The sequence below is a fragment of the Perca fluviatilis genome, chromosome 19 (genome assembly GCF_010015445.1).
Source record: "Perca fluviatilis chromosome 19, GENO_Pfluv_1.0, whole genome shotgun sequence".
NCBI lineage: Eukaryota > Metazoa > Chordata > Actinopteri > Perciformes > Percidae > Perca > Perca fluviatilis.
Window position 1 is genome coordinate 6,411,497 of NC_053130.1, and position 23,502 is coordinate 6,434,998.

At 39.9% G+C, this 23,502-nt stretch overlaps 1 protein-coding gene across 2 annotated transcripts in view; it reads left to right on the plus strand.

The window, feature by feature from the left end:
• pdxkb (pyridoxal (pyridoxine, vitamin B6) kinase b) overlaps nucleotides 1–19,634 on the plus strand; it is a 30,100-nt gene extending 10,466 nt beyond the window's left edge. Inside the window, exons 2-11 of one of the 2 annotated variants that reach the window (XM_039784794.1) lie at nucleotides 1,995–2,049; nucleotides 9,754–9,858; nucleotides 10,763–10,846; nucleotides 13,853–13,887; nucleotides 14,412–14,497; nucleotides 15,547–15,592; nucleotides 15,740–15,851; nucleotides 15,963–16,099; nucleotides 16,428–16,494; nucleotides 17,437–19,634. In XM_039784794.1, coding sequence (XP_039640728.1) covers nucleotides 1,995–2,049; nucleotides 9,754–9,858; nucleotides 10,763–10,846; nucleotides 13,853–13,887; nucleotides 14,412–14,497; nucleotides 15,547–15,592; nucleotides 15,740–15,851; nucleotides 15,963–16,099; nucleotides 16,428–16,494; nucleotides 17,437–17,552 — 843 coding nt within the window. In that variant the 3' untranslated portion in view covers nucleotides 17,553–19,634. The remainder of the gene's footprint in view (nucleotides 1–1,994; nucleotides 2,050–9,753; nucleotides 9,859–10,762; nucleotides 10,847–13,852; nucleotides 13,888–14,411; nucleotides 14,498–15,546; nucleotides 15,593–15,739; nucleotides 15,852–15,962; nucleotides 16,100–16,427; nucleotides 16,495–17,436) is intronic. The other variant, XM_039784795.1, reaches the window with a different exon arrangement.
• Nucleotides 19,635–23,502: the final 3,868 nt, after the last annotated feature.

Here is a 23,502-nt window from a genome sequence, read left to right on the forward strand (position 1 = left end):
GCCCTAGTTAACCATCTTCTCTGCTAAAGTGTTCTTTAGTGAAACTCAATATTGAGCAGCCACAGGGTTAGAGGGCTTCCCTTTGGATATCAAGAGAAAATCACAAAGATTAGAGGGTGACACTGGAGTGGATTTTCACTCCAGTGACAGACCCGTCCCAATCCTGGAAGAACGGCTCCTGTCCCATTCCCATAAGATAATAGCGTTTATTCATATTATAACAGCATATTTATATATATAAAGACCGACTTATTGCTATAATTCCCGTCCTGCCGGATCCCGTTGACTTTTTTCCCCTGTTCCGTCAACGTGATGATTAGTGAAATTGGCTCCCATTCCGCAGGAATCCCATGACCGACAGGATTCCCGAAAAAATGTCAGTCTCTCTCTCTAACAAAGATTAGAATAAGAAGATATCAATCATCATCATTCACACTTCTGTATGTCCACCAGGAGTGTATTCGTACGGTACTGTCTTTTACAAAATAGTATTTTCAATAGAACTGGTGTCACGTTCTGCATTCCCGACACCACTTGGAGCTTAGCATGTTTCCTGAATGCCTCATGCTGATGATACAAATACAGTATTTCACCTTTCAGAAAGCATATGCCACACTTAAGAAAGTCAAGGTGAAAGGGGGGTGAATCACTGCTGCTCCCTTCTGAAAGCAGATTCTTGTATCTCAGAGTTGCAGTCAATTCGAAAAGAACAAAGAAGTCATTTTACTCTGCCTGCTTCCTGCTTCAGCCCAATTAAATAAAGTCATTCAGATAACAATCGACTGCACACATGGATGGATCATGTGTCTTTCCCTCTCTCTTTCTCTCTCTAGTAATTAAAAGAAATCTGTTAAGAAAGACAGAGAGAGTGGAGGACACCAAGAGTTGGTTTATGTAGCTGTTGCAGATCTGTGCAGGTTTCAGCTGAAGTTAAACTGAGAGGATGTTGTTTTTATCTCCGCTCACGGATCACAGCCGGGGTTACATGAAGCCATATGGAGTTTTTTTTTTTTTTTTTAACAGATACATGGTTATATGCTGCAAGTGATGCCACAATATACAGTATTTGACAAAATGGTTTTATTCCAACACATGTTCATGTAATGTGAGGATATTTTAGGAATGGCAATTTGTGTGTTCAGAAGCGAAAACTCAACTCTGTTTTGGTTCACTCTCAGCGCTCTCATAGCGTTGTAGACAGACAAAAACAAAGTTGGCGACTAGCTGGAGAACATAGTGGAGCATTTAGCAGGTAAAGAGACTAGAGCTGGGCAATATGGAGAAAATCAAATATCACAATATTTTTTTTACCAAATACCTCGATATCGATACCGCAACGATATTGTAGTGTTGACTATTGGTGCTTTCACAAAATATTTACACAATGAAATGTGTGATAAATAATCACCAGTAATGTGGATATAATGACTAAGTGGGTAGGCAAATAATAGAACACTTAGAACAGGTCTGGTTAATTCAGAAAATGAAAAATCCAACACTTACCATATTATGATATTACGATATCCAAAATCTAAGACGATATCTAGTCTCGCATCACGATATCGATATAATATCGATATATTGCCCAGATCCAAAAGAGACACATATTTCCCTCAGGAGTTGGTGGAGACCCAAAACAGAGGAACGAATAGGCGAGTGAATATCAGGCTTACATTCATTGTGTTGAATGTGTTTGCCGTAACTTGTCACTTGTTGTGTTCACAGCTCGTATATGTCGCTCTCAAGTGGCCAAAAAAACAGAATTTATTGAAGGTTTAATGATCAAACAAATAAAGGCATTTTTTGTTCATTTTTGTTCAACAAAATTTACAGTATTACATACCTTAAACAAGTTGTATACAGTACTGTCTGCTTTTGTGCTGTAGTGTGGTATATGTGTACTACTATACTCAAAATTGAGTTGTCAAATTTAAAGCCAGTGTGCCTGTTAACTTCTCCTGACACCTGATCTGTTTCCTCTCTCTATCTTCCAGGTTTTAGGGTTCGAGGTGGACTCCATCAACTCTGTCCAGTTCTCTAACCATACAGGTAAGAAGGATGAACTATCTGAAATAAATATGAAATATTTTTTTCTTGAGCGTGAGTGCTGTGTTTTTGGTTAGTGTGTGTGGGTGTGAATGAGTCAGTCAGAGGTGTTAGCAAGTATTAGAGAGACGGTTGTCATCGTGTCGAGGCTGACACGTCGACAGCTGAGTGAGTCAAGGTTTTTGGGGAGGTCAGTGACTTCACCGGCTGACAACAGAGCAGTTCTTAAACACAGAAGTAGCTGCAGGGGACAAAATCCATTCACATTTCATACAGGCTTTCTGTCTCTGTCATATTTTTATGAAGCAAAGATGCCAAGATCAGTTAACTCGTGACGAGGAGTACTACTCAGCCTGTGGAAACAGCTGAATAAAGTCTGCTGTGGCTCTAGAGCAGTGGTTCTCAAAGTGGAGTCCGGGGACCCCCAGGGGTCCTTGAAAGGGTTCCAGGGGGTTCCCAACTAAAAGGGGAAACATTTATTTTCACTATAATTTCATCCATAAGTAAGACAATGATAGATTTTATGGCTATTTTGCTCATGGGTTTCATTCAAGGGTCATTGATGTGAAAAAGTTTGAGAACCACTGCTCTGGAGGACTAACCTGACTCTGCCAGATGGATTGCTTCGCATTTGCTTGGCATGTCCATCTGGGAACTTTCCATTGGAGAAATTTTGGAAAGGGGCGAAAATACTGGTTAGCTGATTGGATAAACCATGTTGGTGATAGACAGGCCAAATCAACCAATCAGATCAAACTCTTGCCGAAACCAGTCGGGAGAAGAGCAAAAACATCTTTTCCTCTGAGAAAATCCTCCAGTGCCGTTTTTTGCTCTTCTTTCAATGAAGGAATACTTTCTAATTTGGATAAAACTTGTGCGATAGCTCCGCTCATCTCATCCGTGGAAGCTGCCATGTTGTTTAGACTGAACAGTCGCTTCTCGTTGAGTCACACCTAAACCCGCCTCAAAACCAACGCTGTCGCGAACGGCTCCAAATTTTCTCTATCTCAAGATGCCAGACTGATCTACGAATAGAAAACTGGAGCTCGCGAGATCAGGACGGTCTCACGAGGCTACTAAAGGACTGTCTTGGGCTTGAAAACTACACGTTTAGGGAAAGGATATGGGCATTTATTTACAGTACCAAGCAGTCAGAGTCTAATGGAAGGTGAAAGATTGAGTTGCATTCAGGCTAGCATAGGATTATATTAAGGACTAAAAGTTAGAACATTTCTGTTTCTGCTCCATTGATTTTGAACTTTTTGTTTCTTTAAACAGGTAACAAAACAAATTTACACAATTATTTTGATCAATATTGAAATCACGATTCTTTAACAGCACAGCCCTAGTAGAAGAGGACAAAACATCATGCAACACGTCAAGTTAAAAGTGATCACAGTTCTGGTTGGGTTGAGCTAGTCTATATAGATTGCTCCGGTGCCGACATCCTTCTTTTCGGCCGGAAGTCCGTCACCTTCCACTTTCTTTGTGTTAGAGTTTTAAACTCCGGTGGAATTTCTGAGGACTCTGGTTAACTGCTCCTCAGATCTCTGCAGGGTAAATCCAGACAGCTAGCTAGACTATCTGTCCAATCTGAGTTTTCTGTTGCACGACTAAAACAACCTTTGAACGTACACAAGTTCCTTCCGAAGCTATTTTGCAGAGGAACCGTGGCTCCATCCGGTGCTTAGCGCCGCCAATGACGACTGTGATTGTTTTAAAGACATGCCAATAAACCAGAGCACGTTTTTCTCCCATCCCAGAATGCTGGGTGGACTAGCCAGACCCTCGTCCACAGGACTCTGGAGACTAGGGTTGAGCTGTTGCTTGAAATGAGTCTTAAAAGTGGAATATGTAGAGTAGGGCCGCCTATTCCAATATTTACTTCCCTTTACTGACAGCACAGTTCTTCTGCTCTGTTTGTGTTTATTGTTGATTATTGCGATAATGTATTTTAACAAAAACTGCACCGTTATAATGTGTTGCTTTTTACTGAAATATGTTGTCATGTCTTATATTGCCACAGCAAAGTCTGAGCAAATGTTGTATATATAAAATAATAAGAATAGCGTTTGAACTTTTAAAAAGGCATACTTGCTACAGCAACAATCAGATTTAGAGGAAACTTGGACTGATGATACCATCTCGTTACTGATTGGCCCAGAGGGGGTGTCTGCGTCATCCCTTGGCGTCACATTTACTCGTAATATTTTCAGCTAATTTCCAGTCCCCTGAATGAGTCTTTCGCCTGTCTTGCACTAGGCCTGCACGATTAATCGTTATAAAATCATGATCTCAATTCACCCTGTTCGCGATTTAATTCTTAAATGACTTCGATTTAAAAATAAAATTGGGGCATTTTCGGCCTTTATTTTGATAGGACAGCTGAAGACATGAAGGGCAAGCAGTTAAAGAGTGTGCTAAGAAATTAAATTGACAGACTGAAGCTGTAGCTGCAGCATGTTGATTGACATGTTTTAATTATGTAAAGACATGTTCAAGGAGTTCAGATAGAGCCTGTATCAGGGCCATATTTAGTTCAATGTGTTATATGTCACTATTTTTGGTAGCCTACTGTACTTAAATGGCCAGTATATACTTTATTTTCTTTATTCATTGAAGCCTCTATGTCTACAGGCTCGTGGTGATGCGCAATGTGCCATAGGTGCCAAAAAAAAAAAGAAATCTGTTTGGTACTGCCAATTTGTTTTGTTTTGTCATGGTTCATATGTGCAACAAACATACAATACATACAATTCGTGAGAAAAAAAATCGTGGCAGAGAATCGTGATATCAATTCTAAGCTAAAAAATCGTGATCGATATTTCTCCCCAAATCGTGCAGGCCTATCTTGCTCTGATGGACGCTCTCAGCTCATGCCATTCATGCAAACTGAATTCGAAGAATGAATCAGCTGTGAAAACAAACCTGATCTGCCCAGCTGTTGCTTGTTGCTTCACAGTGGATACAATAACCAGACTCAGAAATCTTTACAGGATCGCTGCATTATGACGGTTATCCTCTCTGCTTATTTGATGCCACTTAGAGATTCCATCCAGTTTTGTATTTTTAGCTGGTTAGTGAGAGACACCAAAACAAGTTCCCCTCTACCAACGTAAAGAGGAATATTGACAGAAATGAAATGCACTTTTTTAGACATTTTATGGAACCTTTTTTTTTTTGGTGCAAAAAGTAACTTTCAACAGCAGGATAATTGTGATTTTTGGTTCTGGCGCATAAGTTTAATCCATGTCAGGCATCCCACCCTCCTTAAATACAGTATTTAGTTAATAATAATGTTCCTCCGGTGGCTGGGTAGCTCACCTGGTAGAGCGCACGCCCATATGTGGAGGTCTACTCCACAACGTAGCGGCTGCGGGTTCGACTCTGACCTGCGGAGAAAAAAAAACAGTAAAAACACTTCGAACTGTAACATTTCTCTTAATACTTTTCCCGTTTTAACTTTTGGAATTCCCCTTAAAATAAATAACGTAAAAAATATATTCAAATGTCGGCTGAGTAAGTTTAGCCTTCGGGAGGGGCGAACGTGCGCATGTCATGCAGAACACAAGACAAAATAAGAGTTTACTTGCAAAACTACGTAATGTGCGAAAGCTTTTTTTGTTTTTCTCGATTACATTGTTTTTGTAATTATTAGGAGCCAAAAATTGGAATTGTGATCAAAGTTCAATTAATTGCACAGCCCTAGTTAATAATGCTACTGGCTGCTCTGTAGGGCTGGGCAATATATCGATACTATATTGATATCGTGATATGAGACTAGATATCGTCTTAGATTTTGGATAGCGTAATATTGTAAATGGCTTAAGTGTTGTCTTTTCCTGGTTTTAAAGGAACACGCCGACTTATTGGGAATTTAGCTTATTCACCGTAACCCCCAGAGTTAGACAAGTCGATACATACCCTTTTTGTACACGCTGTCACTCTACAAATCACAACATGTAAACAGGAACATGTTGGCGTTATTTTGTCACTTATTCGGAGCAGTAGGATTACTGGAACCATTCACCTGCCTGTTCTGTGATGGGCTGATGGAGAAGTCGGACAGCTTTACAGCACGCACGGAGATGAGAAGGGTATGTATGGACTTGTCTAACTCTGGGGGTTACGGTGAATAAGCTAAATTCCCAATAAGTCGGCATATTCCTTTAAAGGCTGCATTACAGTAAAGTGATGACATTTTCTGAATTTACCAGACTGTTGTAGCTCGTCTGTTCTGTTATTTTTACCTTTACCAACTTAATCATTATATCTACATTACTGAAGATTATTTATCTTAAATCACATTATGAAGATATGTATATATATTGTTAAAGCACCAATTGTCAACCCTATCGACATTGAGGTATTAGGACAAGAATGGCCCTACTGCTCTGTTTTTTGTCCTTTGTGTATTACAGAGTGTATGGCCTTGACCCCCTCATGTAATGGTTGTCTAGTTTTTCATCTGGTCTCGAGAATACAAGTAATTATAACTCTATATAATTGCCCTGACTCCATTGCATTCAGTTTTAAGCTGCAAAAGGTCAGCAAGCGATGTAACATCTTACTGATGATGGAGCTTGGTTTCTACACTTGTGAGCTGGCAGTTTGAAACCAGCCAGGTTAGTTGTGGTTGTGTCATTTCGTTGTTATTCAGATGGATGATGTTGAGTTCAAAGTCATCTGTTGTGGTGTTGCAGTCTAAGGGTAAGCATAATTGTAGGTGTTCTGTAGGATAAGTGTTGTTATGTGGGCGAGCGTAGGACTCGTCTGTAGTGACATTGGACGCAGAGACTGATGAAGTGCTGTAATTTACATCTGTTTGGAAGTGTTGTAGCCTGGATTCAGCCGAACATCTATGGTGAGAGAGGTTCCCCCGAACCAGTTTTATCTACACATATCATTGATCAATTCATGAACAACTTAAGAGTGACGTGTCTTTGTATCTTCTCTTTTTTTTATACAGAAAATCATTTATTCAACATTCAAGACTTCTATCGAACATAGAAAACTGGTTAAACGTCGAGGTCCGTGAGGTCCTCGGTAAATGCAAGATACAAGATGTGTCTAAAATGTCATTTTTGATGCTTTAGGCACCACAAAAAAACAAATACTACCAAATACTATAACATAGAATACTACCCGCAGCTCTGTGTTTTATATATGTGATTTAGTTGAAGTTTGGGTTGTAATGGAATTATTTCCCATTACAGGATCTTCTTTAATTTGCAGTTAATATATGTACGTAACGTTTACATAGGTGTGGCTAAGCTGGTAATGGTTGGTTGGGTTTTTAACCCGTGTTGTGGGGGTGTTGGTTTTGTTTTGGGTGGCGGCCGTGGGGGCGGTTTGGGGCCTGTCTGTAGATTCCTTCATGCTCAGCTCGTATTCTTTTGGATGTTTCATACCAAATGTTTTAACAGCGGCGATGCTGTGTATTGTTTAGGGTCCTCGCCACCACGAGACAAATCGGCATTGCAAATTGAACATGCAGCTCGACTTGAATGGCCTTCTTTTGACTGAAAGTACTGCCAACCAACACTTTTTCTGCTCACGTGTTCCATTTTCACTTTCTCACAGCCTACTGCATTGAACGCTCCACCTACGGAAACCCCTTCCCGTAATCAACGGCGGCGTCATTACGTCGACCAGCGTAGCGCGCGTATCCTGGATTCGGTGCATCCCTAGTAATTCTAAAAATATGGTTGAGAGGGACACGTTTTTGGTTTTTCACCAGCCGTTCAAACAGACCATAAAGCATCCTGTTTGTGTCACTGGAGAGATGATGAAATGCGATCCACGAAGGGCAGTTTGAGTAACAGATCAGTGAGTTAAAAGACTTATCAAGTGCCAAAACACTGCACAGCATTTTATGATAATTAGGCTAGGCAGGATCGTACCACTCTAGAAAGTTATCACGGCTGAAAGTGTTTTATCCTTTTGTCACCATGATCTCCAATTAAACAGTAAAAAACACAGCTGTCACGGTACAAACTATCCGGAATGTGTGTTTGCGTGTTTTTGATTGGCCAGATGGCGTTGGATTATGTTGCAGCAAAAATTGAGCATTGAACTTAATTAGGCGGCTGTGTATTTGCCTGCAGCGGTCTTGTCTGTCTGAACACGGCCTAGACAGGATTCCTGTGAGCTCCCAGCTAAATCTAAGTTCAGTTTAAATCTTTAGGGACCAAAAGACTATTGTAATCATATACTTGATATATTTGATGGTCGCTTCTTATTATTATGGTCATTATGGCCCCACGTACAGAGTAGACCGTGATATAGCTGAGACGACGTCAAGATTCCTTAATTAGAAAATTGTATTATGTTTCCGTGACCTTAACATAAAAACGCCTGAGACTCTGGTGCTTGTTTAATCAGATCTTGTGTATTGGATCCTAACATTTGCAATTTCTTCAAGCCGAGTATGTAATTTGGTGTGACATATTGAAGACGACATGTGCATCTGAGAGGCAGAGAGGGGTGGCTGGCAAGGGGGACAGAGAAGGTGAATAGAGAGAAAGAGAGACGGGGCATTTTTGAATCAGAGAGACAGACAGCGGGTGGTGGGAGAGAAAGATGGAGGGAGAATGAGAGAGAGCGATAGGACGCAGCAGTAAACAGCAGCAGGCGCTGGGAATTGCGACAGCAGCGAATGATGACGACAGAAGCAGCTCTTATCTGTAGGCCTGCCTTCATTCCCTCTTTCACACACACACACACACACACACACACACACACACACACACACACACACACACACACACACACACACACACACACACACAGCGCTCTGACTGCTCATCTCTCTTTCTTAGCCCCTTTGGCTTTCTCTCGGCGTGTTGCTTAGCAACCAGAACCCCCCACCACGTGACCTGGCTGTGACTCACCTGGAGCTGCGACGTCATCAGCCTGCAGCAAACATGTCATACGCAGACACGAACGCATGCTTACATTAGCATTCTCGTCACATTCGTGTAATCTGTACATGCAGCACTTAACACACTTGCATATTCCCAGATATACAAAGACACACACACTCTCTCAATACACCCCTCCACACACAATGTAGGTGTGTTGTGTTTGTAGAGGTGTATCTGTCCTCGTCCCCTGTGTGTGGCTGGCCACGTACTGTGGCTGCAGGCTGCACTAAGACTTGTGTGTGTGTGTGTGTGTGTGTGTGTGTGTGTGTCTGAGCCTTAAAAGCATTTCCTTTTTGTGCATAGTTCAGTGAAGTTCAAACTGCTCAGTTACAAGCAAAAGTTGCGTGGACCATCAAGATGCTTTTCAGTCATGCTGGCAGAAAGCAGTCCAAAAAAATGTCTTGGGGCGCCTTGGTAGCTCACCTGGTAGAGTGTGCGCCCCATGTGCCAAGGGTCAGTCCTTATCGCAGCAGCCCATGGTTTGAGTCCAACCTGTGGTCCTTTGCTGCATGTCTCCCCAAAAAAAAAAAAAACATGTCATTATCCAACATCCAGCTTTGGATTGATGTTTTGGAGTAATTTACCTTTGGTATCAGTGAGAAAAATCTGTTGAACAGATGCCAGCAGAATTGAAAAGGCAATTGCAAAGAGTTTGAGTCAGCAACTAAGCAAACACAGTAACTCCTCTCCTCTCCTCTCCTCTCCTCTCCTCTCCCTCTCCTCTCCCTCTCCTCTCCTCTCCTCTCCTCTCCTCTCCTCTCCTCTCCTCTCCTCTCTGCAGGTTATTCTCATTGGAAAGGCCAAGTGTTGACAGCAGATGAGCTCCATGTTCTTTATCAAGGAATCAAACTGAACAACGTACACCAGTATGACTATGTTTTAACAGGTGAATACCTTCCTTTTATACTTCACTTCACTGCACTGTCGTAATCACATTGGTTCTGCAGTTAGATTAACCTTCATGTCAACGTGATGTTATTATGTTGAGATTTTTCAATCATCCTGGGGTTAAATTTAGAGCCGCTAAGATGAATTGATTAGTCGTCGACTATTAAACTATGTTGATAATCTTTTTTAATCAGTTTGAGTCATTTTTTATGAAAAAAAAAGTTTTCTGATTACAGCTTCTTAAAGGTAAATATTTTCTAGTTTCTTCCCTCCTCTGTGACAGTAAACTGAATATCTTTGAGTTGTGGATAAAACTAAACATTTGAGGACGTTATCTTGGGATTTGGGAAACACTGATCCACATTTTTCACCATTTAGTGACATTTTATAGAACAACTAATCGATGATGAATAGAGAAAATAATCGACAATGAAAATAATCGTTAGTTGCAGCCCTATTTAAATTGTAATAAATTAATCCTGCATCAATGTTCCCTCCAGTCTCCTTCTTCATCTCTTTTACATTCAGTACTTGTGTGCAAATTGTAGCTGGATTTTGTCCCACCAAACCTAAACCTTAGATCAGCAAAGGTGAACATTAATTCTTTTGTGTAACCAAACCATTGCATGCGTTAAGTTGCACTGCACTGAACTGTGTAAACACAGCATTTTCATAAGTTGCTGGAGTTTCAGGACTTTTGTTTAGTAATGTTGTAGACCTGAGCGACCACTTTCATCCATATTGCTTCAGACATGCAGAGCAGTCACCTCCAGTACACTAGAGCTGCTTTTCTGGCAGTTTAATGGTTAAATAAAGCTTTAAACCGAAGTCAAATAATTAAAGTATTTTATACACAGAAAGAGAGAGAGAGAGATAAAGTCTTGTATTAATGTTGTATTCAGGGTATACCAGAGACACATCTTTCTTGGAGATGGTGGTGGACATTGTTCAGGAGCTAAAGAGAGCCAACCCCAACCTGGTGTATGGTAAGTAACCACATGCTTTTATTTATTCTATAAAAGGTTCGTTTTTAAATAAAACAAACCTTTTTTTGTTGGTGTCACTTAACAGCATTTGGTTGTTGGAGAGCTACAACATTTCTGCATTTACGTACTTTATAATACACAAGAAATAAATGCATCCTCTGTTGTTTATTCCTCCCACCTTGAGCTATTTTTAGGGTAATATTTCCTAAAGGTTCATTGATGCAGTTTGGGTAATGTGCAGCATTTATGTCATCGATGAAGATATGGCACACTTGCTCCTACAGTGGTGCTCTTGCTTAGTCTAAAAGCCACATTTCACTGTGGTATAGAGTAGGGGTGGTGGGGGGGCAGGGGGGGAATTGATACAGCATAGTATTGTGATATTTTTTGTGGAAATACTGCATCGATACACGGACACCAAATATCGATCTTTTATTGTATGTGTTGTCAGCTTGACAGCTTGACAATCCCATTTTGAGTGAGATGAACAAACAGAGAATTGTTTTTTAGATTTTTAGATAAAACAGATGTTGAAAAAGTTTTCCTTTAAGGACATAATTTGAAGTTGGAAAAAAAGTAATACATTGAATATGCTATTAAGTATCGTGATGATTTCGTATCCTGACGCAAGTAGAGTGGTGATATCGCATCGCGACATAGGTATTGTGATAATATCGCACTGTGACATAGGTACTGTGATTATATTGCATCGTGACATCGCTATCGCGATAATATCGCATCGTGACATAGGTACCATGATAATATTGCATCGCGACATAGGTATCGCGATAATATCGCATTGTTACATAGGTACCATGATAATATCGATCGTGACATAGGTACCATGATAATATTGCATCGTGACATAGGTATCGTGATAATATCGCACCATGACACAGGTATTGTGATAATATCGCATCGCAACATACAGTAGGTATCGTGATAATATTGCATCGTGACACAGGCATCGTGCTAATATCGCATCGCGACATAGGTATCGCGATAATATTGTATCGTGACATAGGTTTCGTGATAATATTGCATAGTAACATAGGTATTGTGATAATATCGTATCGTGGGGGCTCTGGTGATTCCCACTTATATAGAGCATTAGCAGCAAATATTTTAGCATAATGATTAGTAAAAGTTGAATTTATGCGGTCGCTGCTATGAATGCTATATATTTAGACTACTCTAGCTGCTAGATGCTCCATTATGTTCACCAATCGCAAACTTTGTCTACTGCTGTTTGGTATTTGGCAGGTACTGTAGCTTAGTGGGTTAATCAAAGCTTTATGAATGAACTAGCTGCATGCTGCTGCTGCTTATGAGAGGACATTTTGCTCCTGTATGAGCTAAAAGAGTCTAAAAAACTATAGAGCTGCACAGTCGGGTGATAATTCTCTTTGGGTTTGTCATTTGATTTATTGTTATCATAAAAATATGCATTAGTGGAGCTTTTATATGAGTAAAAACCGCAGTCACTCAGCAAATAAAGCCCATGATGAAACATAAGATTACATGGGACAGTGAAACAAAATCCCCTAACAGGATCAAATTAACAATTAATATTTGGAACATTTTTTAAGTGATAACCCAGCAAACAAACAAATTAACTATCTTTATGTAGCTTGACATTAATCTGAGAGAAGATCCAGTTCTCATTGTGGACAACTCTCAGGATTTCTCATTCTCTTTCTCTCTTTCCAGCCAGGGGGATTTTCATCTCATGTTGCCAAATCAGTTTCACTTAAATCAAGGCTGTTGCAGCTTGGCCTGTAGACACTGTTAGTGCGTAAAGACCTACTGCCACTGTTCAAAATAATAAGCAACCAGAGGGTGACATACATAATGTGTTTGTGTTTACCTTTAGTTGTAGTACTTTTTGTTGTGGACACAGAGTGCTGAGTTACAATACACTTTTAAATGTGTTAGACGTTGCCAGATATTCTATCACTGGGATGTTCTATACATTGCAGGATGTCATTTACATCTCTGTTGGTCCTAAGTATCAAGTATCATTTTGTACCTGTCACGCACTATAAAATAGAGCTGCAATGATAAATCGATTACTTGTCAACTAATAAATTAATGGCCAACTATTTTGATAATTGATTAATCAGTTTGAGTCATTTTTTTCTCTCATTCCAGCTTCTTAAATGTGAATATTTCCTAGTTTCTTCTCTCCTCTGTGACGGTAAACTGCACATATTTGAGTTGTGGACAAAACAAGACATTTTATGACATCATTTTGGGCTTTGGAAAACACTGATCAACATTTTTTTTTTACATTTTAAAGACCAAACATTTAATCAATTAATCGAGAAAATAATAAAAACAGATGAATCAATAATAAAAAATAATTCGTTAGTTGCTGCCCTACTATAAGATAGCACTCGGTGCTTAAAGCTACATATTAGCTCAAACTGTCAATATATCCTGTACTACATGAATCAAGTTAATCTGCCTTTTCTGGTGCTCTTAATGACATCAGGAAAACAACCAATCAGAACTGAGAATTCTCTAAGTAGTGTCTATGCTCTTGAACTGCGATCAAACTGTAAAACTAGACAGTGCCGATCATATAAATCCAGATTGTAAATCCTAGACTGTTACTGCATTGACTATTACTTACCTCAGATGTTTTCAGAAACATATTTTAGACTACGGTTTAGCTGTAAAATGAAAATGTTTGCTCCGTCCGGCGGGCAATGCTTGGTTTTGGCTCGACTTGGTCACAAACAAATATAGCTCAATTTGGTCGTAAAATTGATTCATTTTAAACCCTAGTGAAGAGGCACTAGCAGGGCCTTTTAGTCATCTTTTTTAAACAAATTTAGACTCTGTTTCTGTCGTTCTCTGTCTACATGCTTGCTTGGTTGTGTTAAATCTCCAAATCCAGTTTCATGCCTCCTATAGCTGCAGTATTTATGTAACGGGGTGGTTGTTGGAGCTTAACAGGTCTGTGTTGGGTGTCTGACTCTGGATGTGTTTTTCTCATTTCAGTGTGTGACCCCGTCCTCGGTGATCATGGATCTATGGTGAGATTATTGCCACTTTTGTGCTCTATGTCCTGTATGTGCAGCTGCTTGTGTCTGTGTAAATATCTGTTGTTAATAGATAGATTTTTTTCAAAGGATTATTGTGCCTTTACTGTGTGTGGGAGGGATTTAGTGCTGATCCCTGTTTGTTCTTATCTATATATATATATATATATATATATATATATATATATATATATATGTGTGTGTATGTGTGCGTGGTGCACGCGTGCGTGTGTGCGCGCACTCTGGGGGTGTGTTACAAGGCTCAGTGACAGATGGATTCTTGTGATCTGACAGAACTTCGTGTACAAAGTGACTCACTCTGCGTGTGTATGTGGTGTATATATTACATTGCGCATACGTGCATTTCCGGAGATTAATATTATATTCTGTCAGTGCACACTGACAATTAAAAAAAACTGAGCCTTATCATTTATGTGTGTGTAGTCCTTCCTTACAGAGCAACATTTGCATGTTTCTGTTGTGTTATGTGACTGTAACCTGCGCGTCTCGCTTCACAGTACGTTCCTCAGAATCTTTATCCGGTCTATAAGAACAAGGTGGTTCCTGTTGCTGACATTATCACTCCTAACCAGTTTGAGGCTGAGTGAGTACAAGTGTCTTTTTGGAGATTTGTATTGATGTATATCGAATAAATCCAGCATGACTTTACTGTAATGGTCTTATTCTTCAAGATAAACATACTTAGTTTAAATTACCTACACCTCAGTGAGTAACTGTTTGAGTAGTGTTAGCGAGCACCATCTTTATGTAATGCCACTCATGCATGTTATCTAATACCTTCATTTTGTGGTTCCAGACATTTGGGAAAGAATTAACCGAAAATACGCCCAACTGTAGCTCCCCTCTAATCTTTCTTGTTTTAAACTGCCATTTACATAGCTTGAAAGGTAGATATTTTCAATACTGTGTGAATATATCTTAACATAGTCTTGTTGAAACTGTTCAAAGTTATGTTTGTTACGCTTTTTTATGGCTGCACATTTAGATCAAATGGAAATATACCGGATCCATCACTACACAATTTCCCAGTTATATATACTGTATGGTATTTTCGGATCTAATCTAAGATTTTAAATAAAGTTCTGAGGATTTCAGCGATGACTGATTTCAGTGTCTCTGTCTCTGGTATTCTTTAGATACCGGTATCTATTGTTCAGTTTCAATGATTTTAATGATCCCAATTGTGGAACAGGCAGATATGAGAAGTTTTCACACATTTTGTTGGCTGCTTTTTTTTTTGCTTGCACCGACTAAATGTCTGCATTTATGAAAACCAATAACATTTAGAGACAACTGTGCCTCAACTCAGTTGTCTCTTCAGCTGCACTGTCAAGTTCCTCCCCCTAGTGGCGTTTCTGTACACCTGCAGAATCAGATTGAAGGTTTTTCTGTTTACGAAGGCTCACTTGGCTTAGTGAATTTTGCCCTTTATTTTGCACGCACAGTGCATTCCAATAACCAGTCTGAGTAGAATTAAGTTTTAAAAGGTTTCAGTAATGAGTCTTCTTTTGGACTTTTTTTTTTTAGACTCTTAAATGGGAATTTCTGTGTTTTTCTGACTATTAACTTCATTTTCAGTGTTAATGTTACGGTGCTGTAAACATAATGGTCATTTGTTTGCCTGTGTTTTAGATTATTGACAGGGAAAAACATCAGCACAGAGAAAGACGCTGTAGAGGTGAGAGATCACACACTATATAATCCTTCTGTCTTTTCTTGCACAATTCCTTTGTTGTAGTATTTACATTGCTTGATGTTTCTTGCTTTATATGCTTACTGCTGACTAAATACGTGCCCCAGTATCACACTCACTCACTGTCTGTAGGTTATGGACCTGCTCCATGCGATGGGCCCAGACACAGTGGTCATCACCTCCTCTGATCTACCCTCCAGGCTGGGAGACCGCTTCCTTGTGTCGCTGGGCAGCCAGCGTCATGGTACGTGACGTGTGAATTAATTGCATATGAGCTTTGTGTACGTATATATTTGTGAGACTAGGCGTAGCCGACCAAAATGAACCCTTCCACATGTTGTCTGTTGCCGTTCAGTTCGCCCCGACGGCAGCAGGACGACACAGCGAGTTCGAATGGAAGTTCACAAAGTGGACGCCGTCTTTGTAGGAACTGGAGACTTGTTTGCTGCTATGCTGCTAGCGTGGACACACCACTACCCTAATGACCTGAAGGTACAAAAACACGACGGAAGATTAAGTCCGCCTCAGTGACCGGAACCACACACTATTTCAAATTATTATTATTTTGATTTGATTAGAAATGCTATTAACAATAATTATTTTATTTCTCTCTTTTATTGAGTCTCTCTCTCAATTTCAATCTCAATTTAAATTTAAATTTGCTTTATTGGCAAGACAAAATAAATACATCTGTGTTGCCAAAGCATAAGAACAAACATAGATACAAACAAAAAGGAGTAAATACATGTAATATAATAAAACAAATAAACAGGATAGTTATGGTTCTCTCTCTCTCTCTCTCTCTCTCTCTCTCTCTCAGATGGCCTGTGAGAAGACTTTCTCAGTGATGCATCATGTTATCCAGAGGACCATTTCGTATGCTCACGGTAAGAAAAGTGGGACTTGTTATCAACGCCGAAAGCTTTGATTTGGCTCAAATATATATTTATCCCAGAGACAAAACAAAAACACCACGAAGATCAACAGGAAAGAGCTTAAATCTAATTTCTGTAGCATTCGAGTCATGAATATTTATTTTATTTATTTATTTTAATAATTTATTTATTTATTCGGGACAGTGCACATTAATGAACAATCTAACATTTCTGTACAGACTGTAAATGAGCCAGGTTATAGCATAAATGCTAATTTTCACCTGTAGTCCCGAGGCAGGAAGACAACAACATACAAGATAATGCAACACAAAAGAATATGACAATATGCAATATCAAACAAGAAACACATTAGCACACATTCAGGCAGATTACATTACATCAATAAGATTACTCAAAATGATGACATAATTAGGAACTTTTAAGAAGTTGTTTAAGGTGCTTTTTAAATGTACAGTAAGTTGGTACATTCTCTTATGTTTGTTGGGATGCTGTTCCAAAAATGACCTCCTCTGATAGACAAAACAGTTTGTCCAAAGGTAGTTTTTCTATGCAGGATCTCTATATCTCCTCTAAATGAAGCTCTAGTACAATAACCTCTGTCAGACCTTGGTTTAATGTATGTAGAAAGTGAAGGTGCGGCAAGTCCAAATATGGTGCCAAATGTTGACATCAACAAAACAGTTTTGAAATCACAAATAGATTAAACTTGATATTGGAAAAAAGAAAGACTACAATCTGTAACAATCAGAATGGCAGCAGCCTGTAAATGGTTTCAGCTGCAGGTCTTTTATTGGCTATAGGTCTGGCACAGTGACCAGACAATTTTTTGGGGGCATTTAAAAGTTGCACAATGTAGCTTTAAAACAAATGTTGACCTTGTTTGTCTCATGCATTTCCATCTGTCCACCCCCCACCTACCCCTCACTCTCTCAGAGTTAGCAGGTCCCGGTCGGAGGCCCAGTCCGCCCCAGCTGGAGCTGAGGATGGTTCAAAGTAAAGCTGACATAGAAGACCCTGCTATAGTTATGGAGGCCATAGTCATATCCTAACATTACCGACACATAAGACTCATACTAACCTTGTCCTCTTCACCCATAAATCTCTCAAATCCAGTATCTCGGTGAATCTCTCATCACTGTCAACCTTGACTGTCATTTCCAAACTTCAACACCTCATCATCCAGACCTCCTCAAAACCCTTAGTATTGTAACCCCTGTAGTCCTCTCAGCCTAAACCCTTTACCCCTTTAAGTCCTCAGTGTCCTAACCCCTTAACCTGTAACTCCTACGTCCCTTTACCCAAGCCCTGTTTTGAATCTAGAGCCATGGATAGACAGAAAGCATGGTTAGGTTGGACTGTCGCTGCCTCATCTCTAACCAGGTATGTGAGTGGACTGCACAGCTGCTTTTTTAGAAAAGCTGTGGGGTTTAAGTGTCCACGAGCATAACACATAACATGCAGCATATAAAATACATGCTGGTAATACTAACAAACAAAATATGAGGGTGATAAGGTTGATTGGAAAACCCATTCAAGGTTCAGTCCTCAGCACGATGGAGGAATGGAGTTCTAGTTCGTACTCTATGGAGTAATAACTCTTCAGTGGGGAGTGTTGAAAAGCAGTTTTTTGCTACCCTCTCTGGCTGGAAGATTCTCTGGTCTGCTTCACTTCTGTGGGCTGTGGTCAGAGGTGCTCTGTGTGCACCTGTAACCACACCCAGCAGTGATGTCACAGTGTACTGACTCACCCTGGAGTACACCTCTATCAATGCAGCGAGAAATTAAACCACCAAGAGGTTCTGATTAGGGCTGGGTATCGCCAATGATTTCCGGAATCGATTTGATTCCGATTCACAGGGTCCCGATTCGATTACATTTCCATTCCATATCAATTAGGTTAGGGAGATTACCGTACAAATTTCGCTTGTGTATAAAAGAGATTCTCAGAGCACTTATGTATGCTTTAAATTGTACAAGCAAGAAGCAACCCCCAAATATTGTTTCATAATGCACCAGGTTAATGTTTACATTACGAATTGACACCCAAAAAGTTTGTAGTGGGTTATACATCCATTGAAAGATTTTTTTCAGGATTTTATTTATCGATATCAGATCACTCAAACAAAGATCCATGTTAATTGGAGAACTGATTATTTGTACCCAGCCCTAGTTCTAATGTAGCGGGGACAATTTGTTGTTGCATTCAGAAACGGAACACTGCAACATATTTGCAGTGTTTACCCAAAAGTGATCCAAATTGAATCCAGCTGCTTAATGTTCTCCAAAACTCTACCTCTAAATTATTAGATATAAACTTAGCCTGCTTTATTGCTCTATTACTGCCACTCCACTCAACTCACGTTTAACTTTGACAGAATGCACTCTAGCTGTGGTCCTCCACACCAGTTGCCAAGTAGCAGGATTGCTGCACTGACATCGGTATAAGACTATAATGATCAAACCCTGTTTATCTATGGCTCTGCCCACCACTATTTCGACCCCCTCCCCCGTCTTACAGCAGTAATGTAATGGTGACCAAGTCTAACCCCATTAGACCCCTTCAAAATATAACAAATGAAAAAAAACAAAAAAAACGCACAATGTATAGTTGATGTATAGATGTTGTACTATAACTGTATTGGACCATCTGTATGATATCTTCTATCTGATCTGTCTATTGGACCATTGTGTTGATGCTACTGTACTATAGACCACACGCACTACAATATCACCCAAACCAGAGACATTTGGGCTGGTTCTGGCACTCCTGGAGGCTCCAGTGGCTCCAGTTGTTGCCACTTGTTAGTAATAGGTAACTGTATTAATAGTCATAGTGAACCCTTTTTCATCTCAACACAACATTAAGAAAAAAGGGCAACCTGAGCTGTCTGAGCCGTCCCTCCTTTGGCCGGTTTTACTTGTGCTACACCAATCTGAAATTGGCTACCTCAGTGCCAGAACCAACCCACATCATTGCCGGGCGGTTCCCGGCCCAGCTCTGGCCCAGAGCCTTATACCTGAGCGTTGTGCCACTGAATTTACTGGAGGCCTCGAGAAGTTGTAAAAGGAGACCCTCCTCATCACAGCAGGAGACTCTTGTCGTTTCTTCAATAAATGGGTAATGATGCTGAGCGGGAGCAGATATCTAGCTTTTTGAATTAGGTTGAATTTTAAAATGATGCCAGGAGTTTAATTTTTTTAAATTCTATTAGCAAAGCAAAGAATATTTGTGATTCAATCTTTGTTTTTATTATTGCCTAATCTGTCTATTATTGGGGTTTTTTGTCTATAAAATGACATACATTTGTCAGTGATATAAAGCAGCAAATCCAAACATTTGAAAAGATGGAACCAACAAGTGTCACTTTGCATGACAACGGTTAATCGATTATCAAAATTTCAAAGTGGATACAAGTGATATCTACAGGACTATATGAATAAGTTGTTACCTGCTTGAAATGACTATTGCCACACTGTTGAAGCCCAGGATAGATGTTAGCTAACTTACCCAGTTTGTGATATACCCTACCCCTGAAACTCTTTTTATTACAAGTTTTGATTTCAGAAAAAACTAATCTGACGCACTGCACAAACTGTTTGCTGGCTCACTAGCTAACGTAACTTACTTGAAGCAGTGATTTTGTCTTCACCAAGGTTGTTAGCTTATTTGATATTTCAAAGTATTAAAGGTCCCATGGCATGAAAATTTCACTTTATGAGGTTATTTAACATTAATATGAGTTCCCCCAGCCTGACTATGGTCCCCCAGTGGCTAGAAATGGTGATAGGTGTAAACCGAGCCCTGGGTATCCTGCTCTGCCTTTGAGAAAATGAAAGGTCAGATGGGCCGATCTGGAATCTTCTCCTTATGAGGTCATAAGGAGCAAGGTTACCTCCCCTTTCTCTGCTTTACCCACCCAGAGAATTTGGCTCGCCCATGAGAGAGAGACATCATGACTTGCAAACAAGCAAAGCATGGCAGTTGGTCAAGGCCACACCCCCACCCTCCACCTTGCCCGCCCTCTCACCTCCTCAATAGCATTTAAAGCTACAGACACAGAAATGGCACATCCTAAGGAAAGCTCATTGTGGGACTGGCTCTAGTGGCTGTAATTCTGCACCAAGGCTGAATTTCAGGAAAAAGACAGTATACAGTATTAGGGGACCACTGAGGCCTATATAAAAGCATCCAATAAGAAGCAGCATGTCATGGGACCTTTAATTAACTTTCCACAGTGGAGTGTGTTTGGAAAGAGGTGCGGAGAACATGACATGCGACAGTGCTCATGAGCCGGTTTCAAACCAGAGATGTCGCAGGAACTCGGCATGTGCCTTAGCCCGCTGAGCTACCAGGGCACGTCAGGCGATGGGATTTTAATGAGATTTGAACACTTTTAAATTACCTCAGAATCTTTTTTTCCCCCCTCTTGGCTTCCCGATTTGAATGTTCAGTAAACAGCTAAAAATGTCAACTAACTTTGCTTGGCAACAGCATGCAGTTTTGGCAAGTGTAAACCTAAATAACCAGAGGCTTTAAAAAAAAACAGCAAAACACAAATCCAGATGTCGTCAGTGTCCCACCTGAGCTGGATGTAAGGTTCTGGGCAGGCCGGTGTAATTCTGTATTGCTGTTGTTTCTCTATGGACTGTACTGTGATACTGCCTTAGGAACCTAACATCATAACACCACAATACTGCTCACTGAGGGAGAGGTGGAGAGGGAGGAGGAGAGGAAGGAGGAAACATGAGATGTCTTAAATGTACTGTAGGTACTTTTGACTGCAAATTTCTGTTCGACAGTGCGCCTGAATTGAGGGAGGATTGAGATTGCGTGTGTTGAGAGTTTCTGTATGAATCTGTAAAAACTGTTTTGTAATGATGTTTTTTTTCGTTATTCAATGATTTCATTAACCAATTAATCGTTTGCTTTATGAAACAAAGGAAAATTGCGAAAAATGCCCGTGACAATTTCCTTCAAATTGCTTGTTTTTTCCTCAACTAACAAGCCAAGACCCAACAATATTTATTTTTGCAATGATATAAAACAGAGGAAAGCACCAAAAATGATTTAAACTAATACTAACTAACTTTTTTTCTTTCTTTTTTTTTAACACTTCTTGGACCAATGTTGGGGGAAAATGCAGTCTCATTTTTAAAATGGCAATAGTTCATATAGATTTTTGTACTAGTGCATACAGTATATATTGTGCCACTGTAGCGCTGATTGTCATATCAATAACAGACTGCTGTGTCTGTGCGCTTGGCCAACCAGCTTTAAGCTCTGCTATAATCAACATGTGCACTATCCAACCCTCTGCTTCCTGCTAACAAACCAGTCAGCCATGTTTTTGGGTCAAAATGTGTCTACCTGTTGTGTCCGCGTGCGTTACGTGTGTTAGAGAGTACATGTGTGTGTGTATATAAATGTCTGTTATGGTCACAGGTTTTTTTGTGTATGTGTGTGAAATGAATGAGGAAAAAATCCCTGAAAAGTAAAGCTAACAAAGATGGTGGACAAGGGAGGAGGAGGGTTTAAAAAAGAAAAAAGAAAAAGACACGAATAGTGTACATGAGGGGAGGTGAGGTATGTTCAAGAGGACAATCATTCTGTGATGTCACGCAGTGTAAACAAATAGAGGTTTTTGTTCTGGACTTGTTAAAAGCTGGATTGAATCTTCCAACGTTTCCTTGATGCCTCACGTCCCCTCTTTTTCTTCCTCCCCCTCCACCCCGTCTACATGCAGATATATCTGTCCTCCGCCTCACCCACCTCCCTGCAATGCCAGTCGTGATGTCTGTATCGCTAGTTTTTAAACCTTAGCCTCGCTGTGTGTGTGTGCGTGTGTGTGTGTGTGTTTGCGTGTTAGATGGTTATACTTCCCCCTTATCTCTCTGCTAGATTGTCACTACTGTCCCTGCTTTCCATGCTGGTCTCAACCCGCCTCTATCTCCACTAGCTTGCCGTGTTTTTTTTTTTTTTTTTTTTATTCAACTTAACTTCTCTACACTCTTGTGAAGAAAAGAAAAAGAAAAAGATAATGTTACCTACCCAGCTCCACCCTGCTTTCAGTTATCCTTCCTCTGTTGTCTTGTTTAACTACACTGCATACGATTTCCTCCACTAAACATCCGGATTGAGTTGCACCAGCTCTTCGTAAAGTTTGTGCGGAAAGCCAGACTCAAACTTGTGGATTAAGACTTTAGTAACGTTTAGATCGGCTGTTGAGGAACATCTCAATCTAAAGCAATGAGCTATGGAAACAGGGAGTCAATGTACAGCACAATATGTGACATAGCTTTAAAAAATGCATTATTAATGGCCAAATTAATATATTAAACCTCCAAAAGTGTAGGTATGAGTTTGCGTTATTCATATACGAATACAATGGAGAAATACGAGAAGATAATAGTTATTACTAGGAGTGATATAGTTCTACGTGAACACAAGTTCAACAGTTTTTGGTATTTCACCTCTGATAGTCTGATCAATCACCCACAAAGTCTTGACATAGCAGTTTAACTGAATTTTAGAGTTAAACTCTCAAAAAAATAACTTAAGATGTTTGTTTTTTTAGCTTTGAAAGATTAAAATGTCAATACTTCTAGCATAATCACTGTCATTTGATCATTTAGTGTTATTATGTTTTTGGCATAACACTTTGTAATTGGAGGTGTGTTGTGTTTCTGTGAAATATAATTTAATGTTTAGCAAGCTAATGTTAGTGCTGTCAGTTTAATTAGCAACAGTACAGTGTAACAGTTACACATGGCAGTTACTGGGTGTAAATATTTAGCAACAACACATATCTTTGGAGTAACTAGTTTATGTGGTACAACTAGCAAACCCTTTATGATAAGTAGGATAAGTCTGAACTTACAAACAGCTGGTGCAACCGGCTGCTAAAGAACTAATGAACATGGTTGCCTTTGGGCCCGATCACGCAGGCTGGCACACTGCACCGTCTCTTAAAGCAACACTAAAGCACTTTTCCGCTTCGG